Raw genomic sequence first — 17,515 nt, 5'->3', positions numbered from 1 at the left:
GACCTGTGGGTGATGATGGGCAGGTGCTAACGAGGGAGAACCGGTGCACAGGACCACAGGGGTCCTTTCCTTATCGCCTATGTCCCCCCAGTGATCATGCACTGCGAGCCGCCAGGTGCAAGGCCAGGCTTCCTGGGAGCTGGAGGGAAAACAGGCTTGGAGGACGCGGGGAAGTCAGCAGACTTGGCCTCAGCCCCCTCTGCCGGATTGTGGGGGTTAAATAAGCAATTGTTTATACGGTGTCCCTGGGGTGCCTTGCCCTTCCTCGGGGTGCGGTCCCTCCCTCCTCAGCTCAAGGGCGATGTTTGAGCTCAGCACCTGCTTGAACTCACTCCTGGGCTGACCAGGGGCCTCACCCAATCTGAGGTGAAATTTGGGCGCTGAGCCCAGCATCGGCGCCTACCAGGTGCCCAAAAGGTGGTTCTGAATGCACCAGCATGAGAAGGGTAGAAGTTGCCTGTCCACCCACCAATTCCCCAGCCTGTGGAGCTTAGGAGGGGTGCTCATGATCCCATCAGGTGCACCCCAATAATCTAGGATGACCCCCCACCTCGAACTCATCAGATTAAGAACTCAAGTCCTCCCTACCAAGTAACACATCCTCCAGGAGTTAGGACTCGGACATCTATGTACCCAGCAGGCCAGCTGCTCCAGGGCCCAGGCCTCCTAATCCCCTGTGGGTGTGGCAGAGCCGCTGTTCTGGGTCCAACCCTGTGCTGAGGCCCTGGGGCCTCTGGGTTATCTCCCTGCTGCAGGAGCATTCTGGGAGTCCCAGGGTGGGGGGTGCCCCTGACCAAGGGAACTTTTCTGAGCCTGGGCAGAGGGCTTTGCACTGACAGAGGCATGAGGCTCCTGCTGCTGTTCTGCTTGGCCTTGCTGGGTGAGCCCACTGGGGACATCTTGGGAGGGGCCGCTGTGCTGAGAGTGTGGGGTCCTGGGGGCCCAGAAGAGGGGGGACCTGAAGGTATGGACACCGCTGAAAGCATAGGACAGAGAGGGAAGGTTTGGGCTTGAGTCTCAGACCAGCCCCTCAGAGCATATGTGGCCCAGTCACTGCTTCTCCATTCCGGGCCCACTGTTTACACATCTGCAAAATGGGTTGATGATACTAATCGTGGGCTCAAAAGAGCTTTCGCGAGTGAAGATGAGTGATACGTCCTCGGCCCCCCATCTGGCCTCAGGAGGAGGCTCTCTGGGTGGACTCCAGCCTCCCCCCACCTGGGGCTCTTCTTACCACCCTCTCCACCTGCCCTGTCTTACAGCCTCCGGCAGCTTCTCCGTGGAGCAAAAGATTGGTGAGTAACCCCGCAGGCTGGAGGGAGAAGGGCCCCCACCATGGTGGGTACCTAGGCTGGGGGGAGGCTGGGGGTCTGCTGATGGACAGTCGGACAGTTCTAAAACCCAGCAGAGCCCTGGGGCGAGTGGACAGGAGAAGGCTGGGGAGGGGGCCTCCAGGGGACATGGGACGACGAGAGTGCTTGGCTTTCTGATGGGCTGTGTGTGCGCTGGGGGTGGGGTGCCCCTGGGCCAGTGTGTTCCATTCACTCTGCCCAGGTGCCAGATTTGGAGCAGAAACCAGTCCAGAGCCCCACAGCGCGGCTGGGCAGGGGCATTCTGGGGGGCCCCGTGGCCCAGGAAGGGGCAGAGAGTGAATGGGAAGTCCAGGCTCCCCAGAGGGCCAGCAAATGGGAGGCTGCCTTACGCTCTGACAGCAGGAGGGCTCAGGACCTGCGCTCCATGAGTCGAAGGGGGTGGTACACAGCCAAGGAGAGGGGACAGTCCTGGCCCAGCCGTCTCCCTAAGACTTTGCCCCCCACACACACTTTTCTGCTCCTCTCCCTTCTCCTGCACCCATTTCTGTGGCCCTTACGGTCAAGGTGGTGGGTCACGTCCTCTCCTGGTCTCCAGGCAGGGGAGCCGCTCTTCCTCTTGTCTGGTCACAGGGTCAAAGAGCTACATCCGCCTCCGTTCCACTGAAGGGTGGGTCTCTCTTGAAGGCAGCACAGGCTGAACTATCATTTCCTCATTTGCTTTCAAAACAAACACATTTTGTGCTCGCTTCGGCAGCACGTATACCAAAAATTGGAACGATACAGAGAAGATTAGCATGGTCCCTGAGCAAGGATGACACGCAAACTCGCGAAGCGTTCCATGAAAAGCACGCACGTTTTGGTGTTTTCGCTGACAAAAGAGAGCACAGGGCACAGGCGGCTGGGACTCTGGGAAGTACCTGGGCGGAGGGGTCCTCGCTCTCAGTCCCCTGGCTGCTCAGATGCTACCCCAGCAAGTCCTGCTGCCTGAACTCCTAGAGACCAACTGGTAAATCATTCATTCACTCGTTCATTCATTCATTCGTTCGTTCAGCTATGGCTGAGCACTGGCTGGGTGCTGGGCCTTGCTTTAGGCCCCAGGATGAACACGCAAGGCGCAGAAACAGAGATCCCCGCCCTCAGGTAGCTTCCCTTCCCTTGGGGCTGGGGGAGCAGGGAGGAACATTAAGCGCACTCTCCAGTGAGAGTGTGTGATTCGTCCTGGAGAAAAGCAAGCAATGGGAGGGAAAGGGGCCCACGGTGGGGGAGGGAGGCAGGGCAGCGTTTACTGGCAAGTTGGCACTGAGAAGGGGACCCCTAAGCGAAGACACGCAGAGCTGGAGGTGCCAGAGGGGGGCCTCAGGGCCAGAGCACAGGACACCGGGGAGGGGAGTTGGGGGAGGTCAGAGGGGCGGGAGAGGGTTGGGGAGGGAGGGCCTGGGGCGAAGCTGTTCCTATAGAGGGTTTACCTGGGGACACAGTCGGATGAGACTTCATGGGTCCTTCGGCTGCTGTGCTGGGTCCTGGGGTCCAGGGTACAACCCCAGAGAGCCGTTGGGCTGTTCCCTGGGATCCAGAGGAGAGGTGGGGGTCAGTCTGAAGGTCAGGCCAGTGCACTTGCTGGAGGGTGGGTACAGGCAGGGCTGTGGAAGAGGACCCCAAGGTTCCCCCTGAGCACCTGCGGGCCTTCAGGTGCCGCCTCACAGTGGGACCTCGGAGGGCGGGCACGGCAGCGAGACGTGGGGCAAAGGACACGGAATGTGAAGGAGTGGAAGAGCCAAGGCCCTGGGAAGATCCTCTCTGTGTACTTCGAAGTCCCCAAGCGTGGTGGCGGGGGTAGGGTTGAGAGGAGAGTCATGGGCCGCTTCACCGCAGGGAGACTGAGACGCGTCGCTAGGCGACCCCGTGGCGGGAAGTCGCAGCTCCCTGGCCGTAGGCCACAAGCCTGCGCCCCGCGGTCTGGGCCCCGCAGCAGGAAACCCAGCCCGGCACAGGTGCGCCGGCCACGGAGGCGGCAGAGAACTGAGCTGGAGGAGGCCCTGCCACGGGAACACGGCCCCGCAGCTCTTAGCTTCCGCGTATTTACTTCGTGGTGGTTCATCCTTGCCCGAGGACATTTTCCCACTGATGTTTCAAAAATAATTTTTCTTGCCCTGGCCGGTTCGGCTCAGCGGTTAGAGCGTCGGCCTGCGGTCCAGAGAGACCCGGGTTCGGTTCCCGCTAAGGGCACGTACCTCGGTTGCAGTTTGTCCCCGGCCCTGATTGGTCATGTGGGTGGCAGCCACTTGGTGTGTCTCTCTCATATCCATGTCTCTCTCTCTCTCTTCCTCCCTCTCTCCCTCCCGCTCTACCTGAAGATAAATGCAAAAATGTCCTCTGGTGAGGATTAAAAATAATAAAAATAATTTTTCTGTATTGATTTTAGAGAGAGAGGAAGGGAGAGGGAGAGAGGGACAGACACATCGATGAGAGAGAACATCGATTGGCCACCTCCTGCATGCCCCCCACTGGGGATCGGACCCACAGCCTGGGTATGTGCCCTGACCGGGAATTGAACCTGTGACCCTTCCAGGACCAGGGATTGAACCCGCAAGCCAGGTAGGTGCCCTTGACCCGGAACTGAACCTGTGACCCTTCGGTGTGTGGGCCGGCACTCTAACCACGGAGCACACCAGCCAGGGTGACCGCAGCAGACTTTATTTGTATAGGTGGAAAGAATACACTCTAAAATAACGATAAAAAGTACAGTAGAGTGGACACATAAGTCAGCGACATGTCGCTTGTCATCATGATCAGCAGGATGGACCATACAAACCACGTGCTGTACTCTGACCCGCCTAGCAGGCCGGTGGGTTTTCTGCACCAGCGTCCCCGCGGACACGGAGCAGCGCCTGGGGCTGCGATGCTAAGACGGCTCTACAGTCACTAGGCGATGGGGTCCTTCGGTTCCGGTGTGACCTCACGGCGCCACGGTGTTCGCGGCCTGGCGTTGACCGAATGTCCTTACGTGGTACATGACTGTGGCAGGAGCCAGGGCAAGAATCTCCCAGGAATGATGGGCGTTTCTGGGGCATTGTAACCCAGAGGGGCCGGTGGGACATGTCTGCAGACATGAGGTTTACGGCTGGTGTGTGGGAGGAAGGAGAGAGATGGTCCGGAAATAGCAGGAGGACGTCCAGGCCCGCTGTCCTCGTCACTGCCCAGAAGGCCGCCTTGAGGCAGCCGCCGGTGCGGGCCGTGCCCGGGGGGCTCTGTTCCTCTGGGTGTGGGAGATGAGAAGACGGGGGGGTCTGGGGATGTCGAGGCCAGCGGAGCCCCGGTCCAGAGGGCGCAGGGAGAAGGTGTCAGGATGGGGTGGGTTGGGAGGCAGGACGTGAGGGGGGTGATAGGGGCCGGGGCAGGAGGACAGGGTGCGCTGGGAGCTGGGGAGTTCCTGTGGGGCTGCCGGTCAGACAGTGTCCTCGCTCACAGGGGTATCTGGTTGAAGGACGGATTTGAACTAGTGTCCTCCCTTGAGAGCAAAGGGACCTTGACGGATTGTCCTCCGCTGACTCCGAAACACGCGTGCTGCTTCTGAGCGAGGCGCTGGACCATGTCACCAGAATCACTCGGAGGGGCACTGCTGGTGGCCTGTGGCTGCCATACCCCGGTGCCACCAGCCAGGTGTTAGAAACAGACATCTTTCTCCCTGTTCTGGGGGCCAGAGTCCAAACTCCAGTGTGGGTACGGCTGGTTCCCTCAGGAGGCCCTGAGCAAGGGGCCGGCGCCGGCTCCTCTCCGGCTTTGGTGACCGCTGGTCATCCTTGGTGCTGGCGGGCGAGTGACCAACCTCTGCTTCTGTGTTCACGTGGCCTGTGTGTGCACACGTGTGCGTGTGTGTGTCTAATTAGGGCCACGCTAACGCAGTGTGGTTGGGGGTACATCTGCAAAGACCGTGTTTCCGAATAAGGTTGCACTCAGAGGCCCCGGGGGTTCGGACTTGAACGTATCTTTTTGGAGGACGCAATGCAACCCTCAACAGGTGGGCTGCTCTTTCGAAATCCGGTCCCTGGGTCCTGCCTCAGGTCTAATGAGTTGGCTCTCTAGGGTTGGGACACAAATCTCCAAGCTTCACTTATCAGAGACGAGTGTGGAGAGGGTGACCCCCAAGGGTCTCTGAGCTATGCTGGGCAGCAGCGCCTCTGCCCTGAGCCCGGGCACAGCTGTAGGCGCCTGAACTTATTTAGCAACAGACAGTCTCTGCCCGGCTGCCCACGCAGCGCCGCTGGGCTCAGCTTCTAGTCCCAAGGGTGGCCCTGCTGTCACCTCGTGAAGTTTTGAGTGTGCATCTTGTCATTCAAATGTCCTGATGCGCTTGATGAATTTCAAATTGAGGGATAGGCCGCTTGTAATTGGTGGGCTGGAGGCATACGTGAAACAATCCAGAGAAAAACACCACTCAGGTCTCATTAGAATAAAAAGTGAGCGCTCCGTGTGTAGTGTACAAAAAGTTGGGTCCTGTCTGTGAACTTATGTAAATCAAGCTGCTATTAATAGCCACGGAAGTGGAAATGGAGGTGGGCCGGCTTTTTCCTTCCACTTTTATGAGTCTGGGCCATTTCTCTCTGTGCAGGGAGCAACGAGAGAGTGTCACGTGGCCTTGGGCAGTGGGTCGGGCCTTTGGGCCCACGGGTGCACTGATGAAATTATTAGAAGCAATTTGCGAAATGGTGCCCCAGACAGGAGCTTCGAGTCTAGAGACAACTTTACTTACTTCAGATCAAAGGTTCTGCATGAAGCGCATTTGAAAACAAGTCACAAAAAAGGGGGGGTTCCAGTCCGGCTCGTGTGGCTCAGTGGTTGAGCGTCGACCCTGCACCAAGAGGTCGCCTGTTAGATTCCCGGTCAGGGCACATGCCCAGGTTGTGGGCCCGGTCCCCAGTGGGGGGCATGCGGGAGGCGGCCAATGGATGTTCTCTGTCACCGATGTTTCTATCTCTCTCTTCCTCTCCCTTCCTCTCTCTAAAATCAATAAAGGGACAAAAAAAATTTTTTTTAATGGGGCTTCTCATGAAGTTTAGTGAGAGGCGCAGATGAGAAAGCATCTGTACGTGACCATGGCCCTGGGCAGTGAAGAGAGCCCGATTCCCAAGGCCGGAGCAGCTATCCACTGTCCACGCCACAGCTTCTCCACGTCAAAGCCACTGACACCGGGGCGGCATGATCTGTTGTGGGACCGTCCTGCGCACTGTAGGATATTTAGGGACATCCCTGGCTTCTCCCCCACTAGATACCGGGAGCACCCTCCACTCGTGACAACCAAAAATGTCTGCAGACACAACGGTCCCCAGAGACAGCATCACCCCAGGTGAGAACCACGGGTCTAGAGAGAAACATGCCCAGTGGTCGGAAACCAGATTCCTGGGAAATGCGTCGGGGCCCACCGCGTTCTGGCTGGTGCCGAGTCTGCCTGGCGAGCTGTTTGCTGTCCGCAGTCCCCAGAGCCAAGGTGCCAGCAGGGCCTGGAGGGTGCATGAGGCGATGGAGCTGGGTCCCAGACGCCACCCTCCGCAAGCTCAGCCCCACCCACGCCCTCTCCCTGACCCTCATCGGGGGCGGCTCTGATTGCTGTTGTGGGAAATTCGCTGTGGACAGCCGCAGAGGCCCGGCTGGAAGATCTCGGAGGTGTTGGCTCCGTCCGTACCCGCTCCGGGATCTGCCTAGGAACAGAAAGTGACTTCCAAGCCGAAAGGTGGTCTAGATGGATGCACCTGCCGGGAGTGGCTGAGAGTAGGCCGGAGCCTGGGTTCGGGCTCGGGTTCGGGTTCGGGTTCGGGCTCGGGCTCGGGTTCGGGAGAGGAGGCGTCTGGGTGCCGTGAGCCCGCGGCCTCCTTTGGAAGCTCTGTGTTCCCCAGCCGGCCTCTTGCTCTCTGGCTCCACCGGGACCCCTGCGCTGTAACACCGCGGTGGACCTGGGGCACGCCATCTGCCCCCTGCCTTCTGACTGTCCCTTTAATGTTGACCTCTCTGGGGGCCGGGCCTGCATCCAGGTCCCGTGGTCGGTCTGACACGAGGAGGTCTCTGGTATGCGAGGGGGACACGCGAGTTCCTCCCGGACACGGCCCCGCTCGGGCCTGCACGCAGCGCCAGTCCCCTGGGCACCGGGGCCACTTCGTCCCTCCCTTGTCCCCACCCGTGAGGAAATCCCAGCCCAGTGCGTCCTCACGGGACACCTGGCCCTCGGGAGCAAGGTGCCTTGACCACAGAAGGAGGTCCCTGGACCAGAATGTAGGCCACGATCCAGCACGTCACCGGACAGTGACGACCCTTCCAGAGAGTGGATGACCGGTGTCCACCGCGGGCCAGGCAGACAGTGACCTGCAGGCGTGACCTGCCTGGCCCTGCCGCGCGCGCCTGACAGAACTGGGAGTCTGGACGCCGAGCCCGGGGTCTGCCCCCCTCACCTGCATCCCAGACTTCCCCACGCTCCCTCCTCGTGTTCAAATCATCTGGTTTTTATAGCAAAGCAGTCGGAGCAGAAGAGTCTCAACCCACGAGGCAGACTTTTCCCCGGCAGTTTTATTTTCCTTGTCTTTTAAAAAAAAATGTTGAGGTGAAATTCACGTGACAAATGTAGCCATTTTAAAAGGATAACGCGGTGGCGGTCAGTGTGTTCGCAGTGCTGTGCCAGCCTCCACCTCTGAGTTCCAGAACTTTCTCCTCACCCAGAGGAGACCGCTGGCCGGGAAGCAGTGGCCCCCAGCCCCACCCCCACCCCCACCCCCGCTAACCCCAACCTGCCTTCACCTCTGGATGTTCCTACTCTGGACAGTTCACTAAACGAAATCACACAGTATGTGGCCTTTGTGTCTCCGGTCACTGAGCACAGTGTCTTCCAGCTTCACCCACACTGCAGGGTGTCAGTCCTTCACCCTCTTAAAAAATTTTTTCTTCTTTATTGACCCTTAGAGAGAGAGGAAGGGAGAGGGAGAGAGAGATAAAAACATTGATGAGAGAGAACATCAATGGGCCGCCTCCTGCACGCCCCCCACTGGGGACCAGGCCCACAACCTGGGCATGTGTCCTGACCGGGAATCGAACCAGCAAGCCCTTGGTGCAGGGTCAACGCTCAACCACTGAGCCACACCGGTCAGACTCCTTCAACCTTTTTTAAAAATGTTATTGATTGATTAGGGAGAGAGAGAAACATCGGCGTGTTGTTGCCCTTACTCACGCTTTCTTCGGTTGATTCTTGTATGTGCCCGGACCTGGGATCAAACCAGCAACCTTGGCGTATCGGGACGACGCTCTAACTAACTAAGCGACCCAGCCAGGGCCCTTCCCTCTTTTTTACGGCTGAGTGCTATTCCGTCGTGTGGATGGGGGTGTTTTATTCATGCACCTGCTGACAGACAGGACAGGCAAGCGGCGTGAAGCCTGCGCCCCGCATGTGCCCAGGGCCCCGTGTCGGCTCTCCCGCGGGTCACGTCTGGGACGGGCACTGCTGCGTCAGGTGGCTCCTGGTTGATCTTTTTGAAGAAGCGACACCCCAGCCTTTTCTTACCTCGCCTGATAAATGTTGTTTTCCTTCCTCTTCCTGTTTCATCTCCCAGGGCTCGTCCCTGAGGTCACCATTGCCTACCAGGTCCTGGAGGTCTTTCCCAGAAGCCGCAGGGTGCTTATCACCTGCCACTCACCGCAGGGGACCCCGCCTATCGCCTACTCCCTCTGGGGGAGCCAGGACATTGAAGTTGCCAGAAAGGTGGTGAAGAAACACACGCCGGCCTCCTTCAGCATCAACGTCACACTCAAGTCCAGGCCAGACCTGCTCACCTACACCTGCCAGGCGGCCACCTCCTCAGGCCCACGCGGGGCCAGCACCACGCTGCAGATGTACTGGGAGCTGTGGGCCAGTGAGTGCGTGGGGGTGGGGCCCGTGGGGTGCAGAGTCTGGGAGATAAACGAAGCTGCTGGGGGTGGGAAGCGTGAGGACTAGGGTCTGGGCCAGAGGCTGCCGAAGAGAGCGGGCAAGGCCCCGGGCTTGCTGAGCGCTGACCGCAAGCTGATAAGCTGCACGCCGTTCATGTTTTATCTGGTTCAATCTTCTCAGTCGTGAGGGTGGGGTAGGGGTTCCAGCCTCTAGGGCAGGAAGCTAAGCTCCTGGACATGAAGACGGTTGTCCCAGCTTGGCAGTGGCAAAGGATGGCTTCGACCCCCACGGAGCTCCAAAACCCACGTTCTTCCCATTTCTCTCCTGAGCTGAGCTCAGACACCTGGAGGGAGGGAGGCACTGCCAGGCCAGTGCGGGGACTGTGACCCCCTGGACTCGAACCAACTGGGGGCAGCCTGGGGAGAGAGCCCTGGGTCTGGAGCACTACAGGTTGAGGGTTCAAACCTCCACACGTACAGGCTGTGGGTTCTTGGGCAAATCACTCAACCTCCCTGAGCCTCAGATGCCTCATTTACCACACACAGACAGTAGTACCTTCTCCAGGAGGGGGCGGAGTCTGTGGAGGCTCCTGTTAGTGAGTGGCAAGTACTGGACAAGGGCTTTAGGTTGAAGGCCCTGGGAGATTCTAGGATCTAGACTCTTCTAAGTAACAGTTCTTGTCCTGAAGGAGCATCTATTTCAGTACAAGCGTCGAGACTGAAAGAATATAAATAGGACTGCTGGATACAGTTTGCATAGGATATACTCACACTAAAAAAATTCTCTTGGTTGCCCTGGCCTATGTGGCTCAGTTGGTTGGGTGTCATCCCATGCACCAAGAGGTCGCAGGTTTGATTCCTGGTCAGGGCACGTGCCCTGGTTGCAGGTTCAATCCCCAGTAGGGGGCGTGCAGGAGGCGGCCAATCCCGATTTCTCTCTCTCACATCCATATTTCTTTCTCTCTCTCCCTTCCTCTCTTTCTAAAATCAATAAAAAACATATTTTAAAAAATTATTCATTGTTCATTGAAATTCAGATTTAACTGGGCATCCTGTATTTTTTTTTTTTAATTTTTTTCTTTATTGATTTTTAGAGAAAGAAGGGAGAGGGAGAGAGATGGAAACATCGATGAGAGAGAACATCGATTGGCCGCCTCCTGCATGCCCCCACTGGGAATTTGGCCCACAACCTGGGCATGTGCCCTGACCGGGAATTGAACCGGTGACCTCTTGGTGCATGGGTTGACGCTCAACCACTGAGCCACACTGGCCAGGCAGGCATCCTGTATTCTAATTTGCTAAGTCTGGCCATCCAGAATATACTACCTGAGAATAAAACCAAATGAGGTGGTACACACTGCAAGCAAGGTAGAAGCCCAGGTGGAGGGAGTAACCAGAAGGCTGCCTGGAGGAGGCGCCATCAGTTAGGCCTCCAGGTTCATTATCCTCTAACAAGGGAACTTGCTGGGTAGAGGGTGTTCAAGTCTCCCAGCCATGCCAGTGCTTCCTGTCCCCCCTGCCAGAGCCCGTGTCCCAGCTGCAAACTAACTTCACCCTGCTGGACAGAGGGTCAGGCCCCAGGGTGGAGATGTCCTGCCGGGCGTCCTTGGGCAGCCCACCCATCACCTACAGCCTGGTGGGGCCGGACGGGCACGTCCACCTGCAGCAGAGACCGCACTACGGGCAGCCTGCTAACTTCTCCTTCCTGCTGACCGAGACGCCACGCTGGTTCCAGTGCCAGGCCCAGAACGACATCAATGTCCAGAGCAGCCCCCTCACGCTGGTGCCCCCAGGTAAGAGGGCCCCTTGGTTTCCAGAGGGGCAGCTGGGCCCTGGCCAGTTTGGCTCAGCGGTTGGAGTGTCGACCCGCGGACCAGAGAGACCTGGGTTCAGTTCCCGCTAGGGACACGTACCTCGGTTGCAGTTTGTCCCCAGCCCTACTTGGGGTTGTATGGGAGGCAGCCAGTTGATGTGTCTCTCTCACATCGATGTTTCTCTCTCTCTTATCCCTCCTGCTCTATCCGAAATGCAAAGATGTCCTTGGGTGAGGATAAAGAAAACACACAAAAAACCCAGCGGGGCAGCTGGCGCTCTGGGTAGATGGGTGGGGGGTGCCAAGAGCTGGGAAGGGCATTGGTAAGCAGCCATGCCTACCCTGGCCCTCCCTGCCTCCCTCCCAGGACAGCTGCCCAGGGGACCCACCTTCGTGCTGGCTGCCAGCCTTACCTCCATTGCAGCTATCGCCTCTGGCATGCTGGGCCGGACCACGTGGACCAGGTAGGAGGTGGGTGCTGGGCGCGGGGCAGGAAAGAGGAGCTGATGGCCTGTGTGGAGGGCAGAGGGTGGTGGGTTCGAAGGGCAAGGCTGCCCCCAGGGCAAAGAAAGCACCGTATCACGTGTGTGTGACTTGTAGACGTTAGTTCAGGGCCTCCTGTGCCTCACGCCTGCTGAGGGCGTGCGGAGGCCTGGTTTGCTGTGACCCTGACCATGGTCCAAGCAGGCCTGCCCTGCAATGCAGCCAGCTCGCCTCTGGGTGGCGCACTTTCCTGTGTTCCTTAAGGGTGGGAGGAGGGATGTTGGGATGGGGGACATGCCTCCAGGGACCAGGGACCAGGGTGGATCAGGGGCTTCTGACCTCTATGGGAACCACATAGGTCACTGCTTCCCAGCTGGTGACAGGAGTCAGGGGTCCCCATTGCAATGACTGGTAAAGTGACCAGGGACCCTGTGCTGTCCGACCCCAGGCACCACAGGCTTCTGCCTTCACCTGTCTGCCCTGCAGCAGCAGTCACCTCTGCCCCTTCAACTTCTCACTTCCCTTGGCTGCTGTCTCCCGGTCCCGCCTCTTCGTGGGCACTGTCCAAGAATGTGTCCTGGGCACTCTCCTTGTCTTATCTCCGGGTCTCTTCCTCCAGTTTCTGTCCTTTCCGGAGGCCAGACTCATGGGCGAGCCAAGTCACCTCTCTGAGCCTCAGTTTACCTTTCTACAAAATGGGGTATAGAGTTCTGACTCCCGCTTGCCTTCTGGGTGATTCAGTGCCCCTCTTCATTTAATGGGGTGACAAAGCCTCACGCCCCTGCTCCTGCCCTGGGCACTGATGCACTTGGCACCATAAAATTCCAAGAGGCCTTGGGAGGGGTGGCTGGGAGGTGTGCTCACCTAACCTGGCACGTCTCCTCCTTTGTCATCCAGGTTGTGACCAGAGGTGCGAGCACAGCCGTCTTCCAGGACAGCCCCTGTGCTGGCCCTACGGGGGGGCCCCCCATTTGAAGAACAAGCCTGCCAGCCTGGATTCCTGAGCCCTGGTGCTCCGCAGGGAGGGTTTCAACATGGGGTGGGGCTGTGGAGGGAAGAAGAGGTGCACAGGACAGAGGGGGCTCTGTGTAGGTCCCCGACTTTGCTCCTCAGCTGCTTGTCATCATCTATGCAGGTCTAGGAAGAAGGTGGGGGTACACTGTGAAAAGGCCCAGCTGCACCCCCACCTGTGGCCTCCTTCCCCAACACACACCGGCTCCCCTCTTCTCTGGAGTGGCACCCCAACTCCTGGTGGCCTAGTCCTCTGGCTCCACCCGCTGATGGTCCAACTCATCTGGGAGGACTCGGCCCCACCTGGCCAGCACCCCTCATTAACCTTACCTGCAACAGCAAAGCAAGGGTGTCTGGGATTCCTCCCTCCTCAGCCTGCCCCCCCCCCGAGAAGGCATCCCCCTACCCCCTCACCGAGCCTTCCCTGTTCAGATGCTCTGAACCATTTCAGGAAAGAAGTGGATTAAACTCCGCCCCCTGCCTGACACCCTGGATTTCCTTTTCTGTCTGCACACCATCCTGGAGCCTGGAAGTCTGAAGCCACGCTGCCTTGCACAACCTGGGGGTGGGGGGACCCCACCTGGAAAGAATTGGGGGTGGTATCTACCCACCCCAGGCTTAGCTTCCGAGAGGAGGAAAGAATGAGTGGAATTCGGAAGTGCACATGGGTGTGCAGATGGGCCTGGGTCCCCAGCAGGTGAGGCCCAGACAGGTGGGGTCCGGAGGGCTTCCTGGAGGAGGAGGCGGGAGTGCTGGGGCAAAGGGTGGGGGGACCGAAGGCCGGCCCTCCGGGAATCCTTTTCCTGGGGACTCTGGGCCCCTTTCGGGTCGCACCGCGGGCCCCTGTCGCAGGGGAGGAGACCCCGGCCGCGAGGACGCTGGACGGGTGTCCGCACCGCAGTCCCCGCGTCTCGCCGCGGCTCGCGGCCTCCCGCTCTTTGCCCTCGGTCCCTGGGGCCGCGCTGGCCACGCCCCGGGGGCGGGGCCGGGGCGGGGCGCCCGGCTAGCTCCTCGGCGGTCGGCAGCAGCGACGGCGACAGCAACGGCGACGGCGGCGACATGGAGAGCGGGGCCTACGGCGCGGCCAAGGCGGGCGGCTCCTTCGACCTGCGGCGCTTCCTGGCGCAGCCACAGGTGGCGGCGCGCGCCGTGAGCCTGGTGAGTCGGCGGGGCGCGGGGCGCGGGGCGCGGGGGGCCGCCTCCGCCCAGGCCCCGCCGCGAGCCTGCGAGCGCGACAGGTGGAAGCGGCCGAGGGCCGCGGCGTGGGGGCGGCGCGCGCGGGCCGGAGCGAGGGGCCGGGACCGCCACCTCCCAACGCCCGGGCCCCGCCGCCCCCACGCCGCCCCCCGGCGGGGCGCCCTCCACCGCGGGCTTGGGCGCAGGTGGCCCGGGAGGCGCGGCGGGGAGCGGGCCGGTGTCCCTGCCGGCGCGCCTCCAGGGCAGGTGGCCGGCCCTCGGCGACTCCAGCTCTCCAGCTCGGGGAATCACCTGGAAGGGGCTTTCCCAAGCCAGGTGGGGTGCGGGTGGGGTGTGTGCGCGCGGGGCGGCCTAGCGCCCTGGAACAGGATCTCCTTTCCACGCAGGAGTGGCCCACAGGTCTGCTTCCCCAGCCAAGATCGGGTGGCTTTAGGCTGTACCCCTCCCCGTAAGCTGGGGAGCCCTCCAGCACCAGGTTCCTGGGGGAGGGAAGGCTGGGGACGGGCCCGTATTCCTGGACAACTGGCTTCCAAAGCTGAACCAGGTGGGCAGGCAGCAGGTTGGGCCTGCCCTGCTCACACCACACCTGCCTGGGACTGGAACTTTCTGAGACGCCTGCCGCTGGCGACACCCCTGCTCTCTCCCTGCCTGAATGAAGGGTCTGCCCCAGGAGCAGATGCCGGGGTGTCGGGAAGGCAGTGCCAGCAGCTGGGCCTGGCAGCCGCTCCCAGCATCCTGGAGTTCCGCCTTCACCTCCTGCGGGGGTGGGGCCTGTGACCGCCCTAAAGCCTGTTGAGAGGGCCCGGGCCGCGTGGGGCAGGGGAGGCCTGGGCCCGGCCCACAGGGAGCCAGACGTCCACTCTGGTCCTGCATCTGCTGACTTAGGGCGGAGATGGTGGTGGCCTTGAAGGCTGGGGAGGAGACCAGGTGACAGGAGGCTGTTCGCAAGGGCCTAGGCCAGTCCCGGAGTTCTGGCTGGTCACCTTGCAGCCCCCCAGGGCTCTGAGTGGAGCTGTGTCCACAGGCCTGCTGGTCAGACCGGCCTGGAATGGAGCACCCTGTGTGATCAGGATTCACTAGGCTGGGAGGCCGACAGGGGTTTTCTCCGAGGGGAGGAGCCACGCGCCAAAGAAGCAGGAAGTCCTTGTAGAGAGAGCTGGGCTAGCTCTGAAGGCTAGCCTGGAGCAGGGAGGGGGGAGTCTTCCTGCTCACTGTGCCCCCCCATGGCTTTTCTGAGCGGTGGGGGTCTCCCAGCACTGGGGCATTCAGGCAGAGGCTGGGCACCGTGCCTGTGACTCAGGCCGGTGATCAGGGGCTGAGACTCCAAGCCTGAGTTTCTATGATTTGATGGCCCCTCGTGTTTAAAACTCATTGGAAGTGGGGACGGGCAGATCACCTTGATCCCTATCACAGCACAGCCACGAAGAGGGCTCCGTGCAGGCAGCTGGGACGGCGCTCGCCCCTCCCAGGAGATCCCCATGTCTCCTCACGCCAGCCCAGGAATCCCCAGCCATGTGCCTTGCGGGGCAGTTGTGATCTGGTCCCTGGAGAAGGCAGAAGTGAGAATGAGGCCCTGGGCACCAGAAAGCGACCTGCCTATCGGCTCACCCCCCAAGTTCAGAGGGCGACAGGAGGAGAGGCCAGGGTCCCCACTCTGCGTGCCCCGGGGAGTTTGTCCGCGGCCACTCAGCCTCTCCCCGCCTCTGCCTCCAGGTCTTCGCCTTGATAGTGTTCTCGTGCATCTTCGGCGAGGGCTACAGCAACACACACCACTCCAATCAGAGGTACTGCGTGTTCAACCGCAACGAAGACGCCTGCCGCTACGGCAGCGCCATCGGGGTGCTGGCCTTCCTGGCCTGCGCCTTCTTCCTCGTGGTCGACGTCTATTTCCCCCAGATGAGCAACGCCGTTGACCGCAAGTACCTGGTCATCAGTGACCTGCTGTTCTCAGGTATCTTCTGCCTGTGGCACCTCTGTGGCCCTCAGGAGGCGGATAGGAGCAGACGGTGTTCCCAAAGCTCGAGGGTCCTGTGATTGCGGGGTCTCGGAGGAGCCCTCGGGAGGGGCAGGGAGAGGCGCAGGGTCCCAGACAGGCTCATGCACAGGATTCCCAGCCATCTGAAACCCACTGGTGCCGGGTGACAAGCATGGGTCGTTCCGAGCTGGCACCCAGTCCCCACCCTGGCTCCTGCCTCAGTGCCTTGCCCAGCCCTGGAGGCTCCTGGGAGATGCCTGCCTCCTCCGTGGAGCTGACCCTGCCCTCCTGCCCTTCCCCCAGCCCTCTGGACCTTCCTGTGGTTCGTTGGTTTCTGCTTCCTTACCAACCAGTGGGCGGCCACCCCGCTGGGAGACGTGCTGGTGGGAGCGGACTCGGCCCGCGCAGCCATCACCTTCAGCTTCTTTTCCATCTTCTCCTGGGTAGGTGCCCGGGGGCCAGGCTCCTGGCGTCTTTGGTGAAGGGTGGTGGCGGGCTTGGTGAAGGGTGGTGGTGGAATCTACCCTCGGGACTCCCTGCAGGGCCTGCTGGCCTTCCTGGCCTACCAGCGCTACAAGGCTGGGGTGGACGACTTCATCCAGAACTACGTGGACCCCACCCCAGACCCCAGCACGGCCTACGCCTCCTACCCAGGCCCAGCTGTGGACAACTACCAGCAGCCACCTTTCACCCAGAATGCTGAGGCCACCGAGGGTTACCAGCCGCCCCCTGTGTACTGAGCTGCACCGGGATGGTAAAGGGCGCAGGGAGGGTGCCTGGGGGGCACCCTCGGTCCTGGACTCCTCCCACAAGGCTTGCCTCCTGGAGCTGCTGGCCCCTCGGGTCCCACAGGGCCTGTCAGGGCCCGTGCCCAGGCTCGAGAGCCTCTGCCGTCCCTGCCCGTGCCCAAGGGCTTCCCCCACCCCTCCTCAAGGGCATTTTTTAGAAAAGGGTTTTTAGCCCCACGTTTGTTGTTGCTTTTCATGGTCCCCAACCCCGCTGGTAGCTAGAAGTGCCTTCGTTTCCCCAAGCCCGTAAGGAGCTGGGCCCAGGTCCAGGCCGAGGTGGCCAGTGATTTGGGGTTCTCTGCCAAAGACGAGGCTGGGGGGCCTCCCACATGCTGTTGCTGGTGCCAGGCAAGGTCTCCCTTCCTCCTCACTCAGGTCTGTTCTGTTCCCTGGTGCCCCCACCTCCCTCCCGCCCCGAGGTCAGGCAGCTGCGCTCGTTGCTGCAGGGTCTGCTGACCCTGGGACCTGGGGCCTTTTCCCTGTGCCAGTGCCTCTGGGCCTTCTTCCCGACAGCCATGGGACAGGGCTGGTGCCCACCCCAGGGGCCACTGGGCAGCACTTCCTGCCGGTGATCCTGCCAGCCCCCATCAGGAGGGGCTTTGCCTGACAACACCCAGCTTTATGTAAATATTCTGCCTGTTAGCCGGGTGGTTGGGGTGTACCCACAGCCCCGAGCTGTTCTGAATGTATTAGAGCTTCGAGGGAAGACAACCAGCCCCTCGGATTCTGGTTCTGAGATGGAATAAATGTTTTTCTCGTTCATGATCCCCACGGTCTCTGTTGGGCCTCGGCAGGAGGAAGAGGAGTTCCACTCTGGGGGGCCCCGAGGGGCGGGGTGGAGGAGTCAGTTTGGACAGGTTGCGGCAGGCAGCCCCCCCAGTGAGCCCAGTGACCGCCCTCTCCCCGTCTGGGGTCCCGTTCCTCACGCTGCCTCCATCGTCTCAAAATAGCAACTGTGCTCAGCTTATAAATAAGGCAGGTGTTCTGGGCGGCCTGGCCAGGGTCCCGCTGTGCCCTTGCTGGTCTTGGT

The 17,515-nt window shown here is 60.6% G+C and overlaps 2 protein-coding genes and 1 non-coding gene across 8 annotated transcripts; all 3 read left to right on the top strand.

Annotated features, from left to right (window-relative positions):
• The first annotated feature begins 745 nt into the window (after window positions 1-745).
• On the top strand, window positions 746-13,084 carry CUNH17orf99 (chromosome unknown C17orf99 homolog). 4 transcript variants are annotated; one of them, XM_036269772.1, is made up of 7 exons: window positions 781-880; window positions 1,263-1,295; window positions 6,580-6,657; window positions 8,903-9,202; window positions 10,691-11,011; window positions 11,399-11,495; window positions 12,412-13,058. In XM_036269772.1, the coding sequence occupies exons 3-7, from the start codon at window positions 6,615-6,617 to the stop codon at window positions 12,416-12,418; spliced, it is 768 nt and encodes a 255-aa protein (XP_036125665.1). In that variant the 5' UTR covers window positions 781-880; window positions 1,263-1,295; window positions 6,580-6,614; the 3' UTR covers window positions 12,419-13,058. The 4 variants fall into 4 exon arrangements, with proteins under 4 accessions (XP_036125664.1, XP_036125663.1, XP_036125666.1 ...); XM_036269771.1 differs by lacking the exon at window positions 6,580-6,657 and having other exon boundaries at window positions 746-880; window positions 11,399-11,502; window positions 12,412-13,084; XM_036269770.1 differs by lacking the exon at window positions 6,580-6,657 and having other exon boundaries at window positions 746-880; window positions 12,412-13,067.
• Window positions 2,052-2,159, top strand: LOC118635095. The gene has a single exon (XR_004960442.1). It is a non-coding gene; the product is annotated as a U6 spliceosomal RNA (small nuclear RNA).
• A 478-nt stretch (window positions 13,085-13,562) lies between the features above and the next one.
• Window positions 13,563-16,755, top strand: SYNGR2 (synaptogyrin 2). 3 transcript variants are annotated; one of them, XM_036269963.1, is made up of 4 exons: window positions 13,563-13,683; window positions 15,436-15,673; window positions 16,001-16,140; window positions 16,240-16,755. In XM_036269963.1, exons 1-4 carry the CDS (start codon window positions 13,585-13,587, stop codon window positions 16,435-16,437), a joined length of 675 nt encoding a protein of 224 aa, XP_036125856.1. In that variant the 5' UTR covers window positions 13,563-13,584; the 3' UTR covers window positions 16,438-16,755. The 3 variants fall into 3 exon arrangements, with proteins under 3 accessions (XP_036125856.1, XP_036125858.1, XP_036125857.1); XM_036269964.1 differs by lacking the exon at window positions 13,563-13,683 and adding an exon at window positions 14,551-15,281; XM_036269965.1 differs by lacking the exon at window positions 16,001-16,140 and having other exon boundaries at window positions 13,572-13,683.
• The last annotated feature ends 760 nt before the right edge of the window (window positions 16,756-17,515 follow it).

The sequence above is a fragment of the Molossus molossus genome, unplaced genomic scaffold, assembly GCF_014108415.1.
Source record: "Molossus molossus isolate mMolMol1 unplaced genomic scaffold, mMolMol1.p scaffold_m16_p_19, whole genome shotgun sequence".
Classification (NCBI taxonomy): Eukaryota; Metazoa; Chordata; class Mammalia; order Chiroptera; family Molossidae; genus Molossus; species Molossus molossus.
This window is presented reverse-complemented; position numbering and strand designations above follow the sequence as displayed.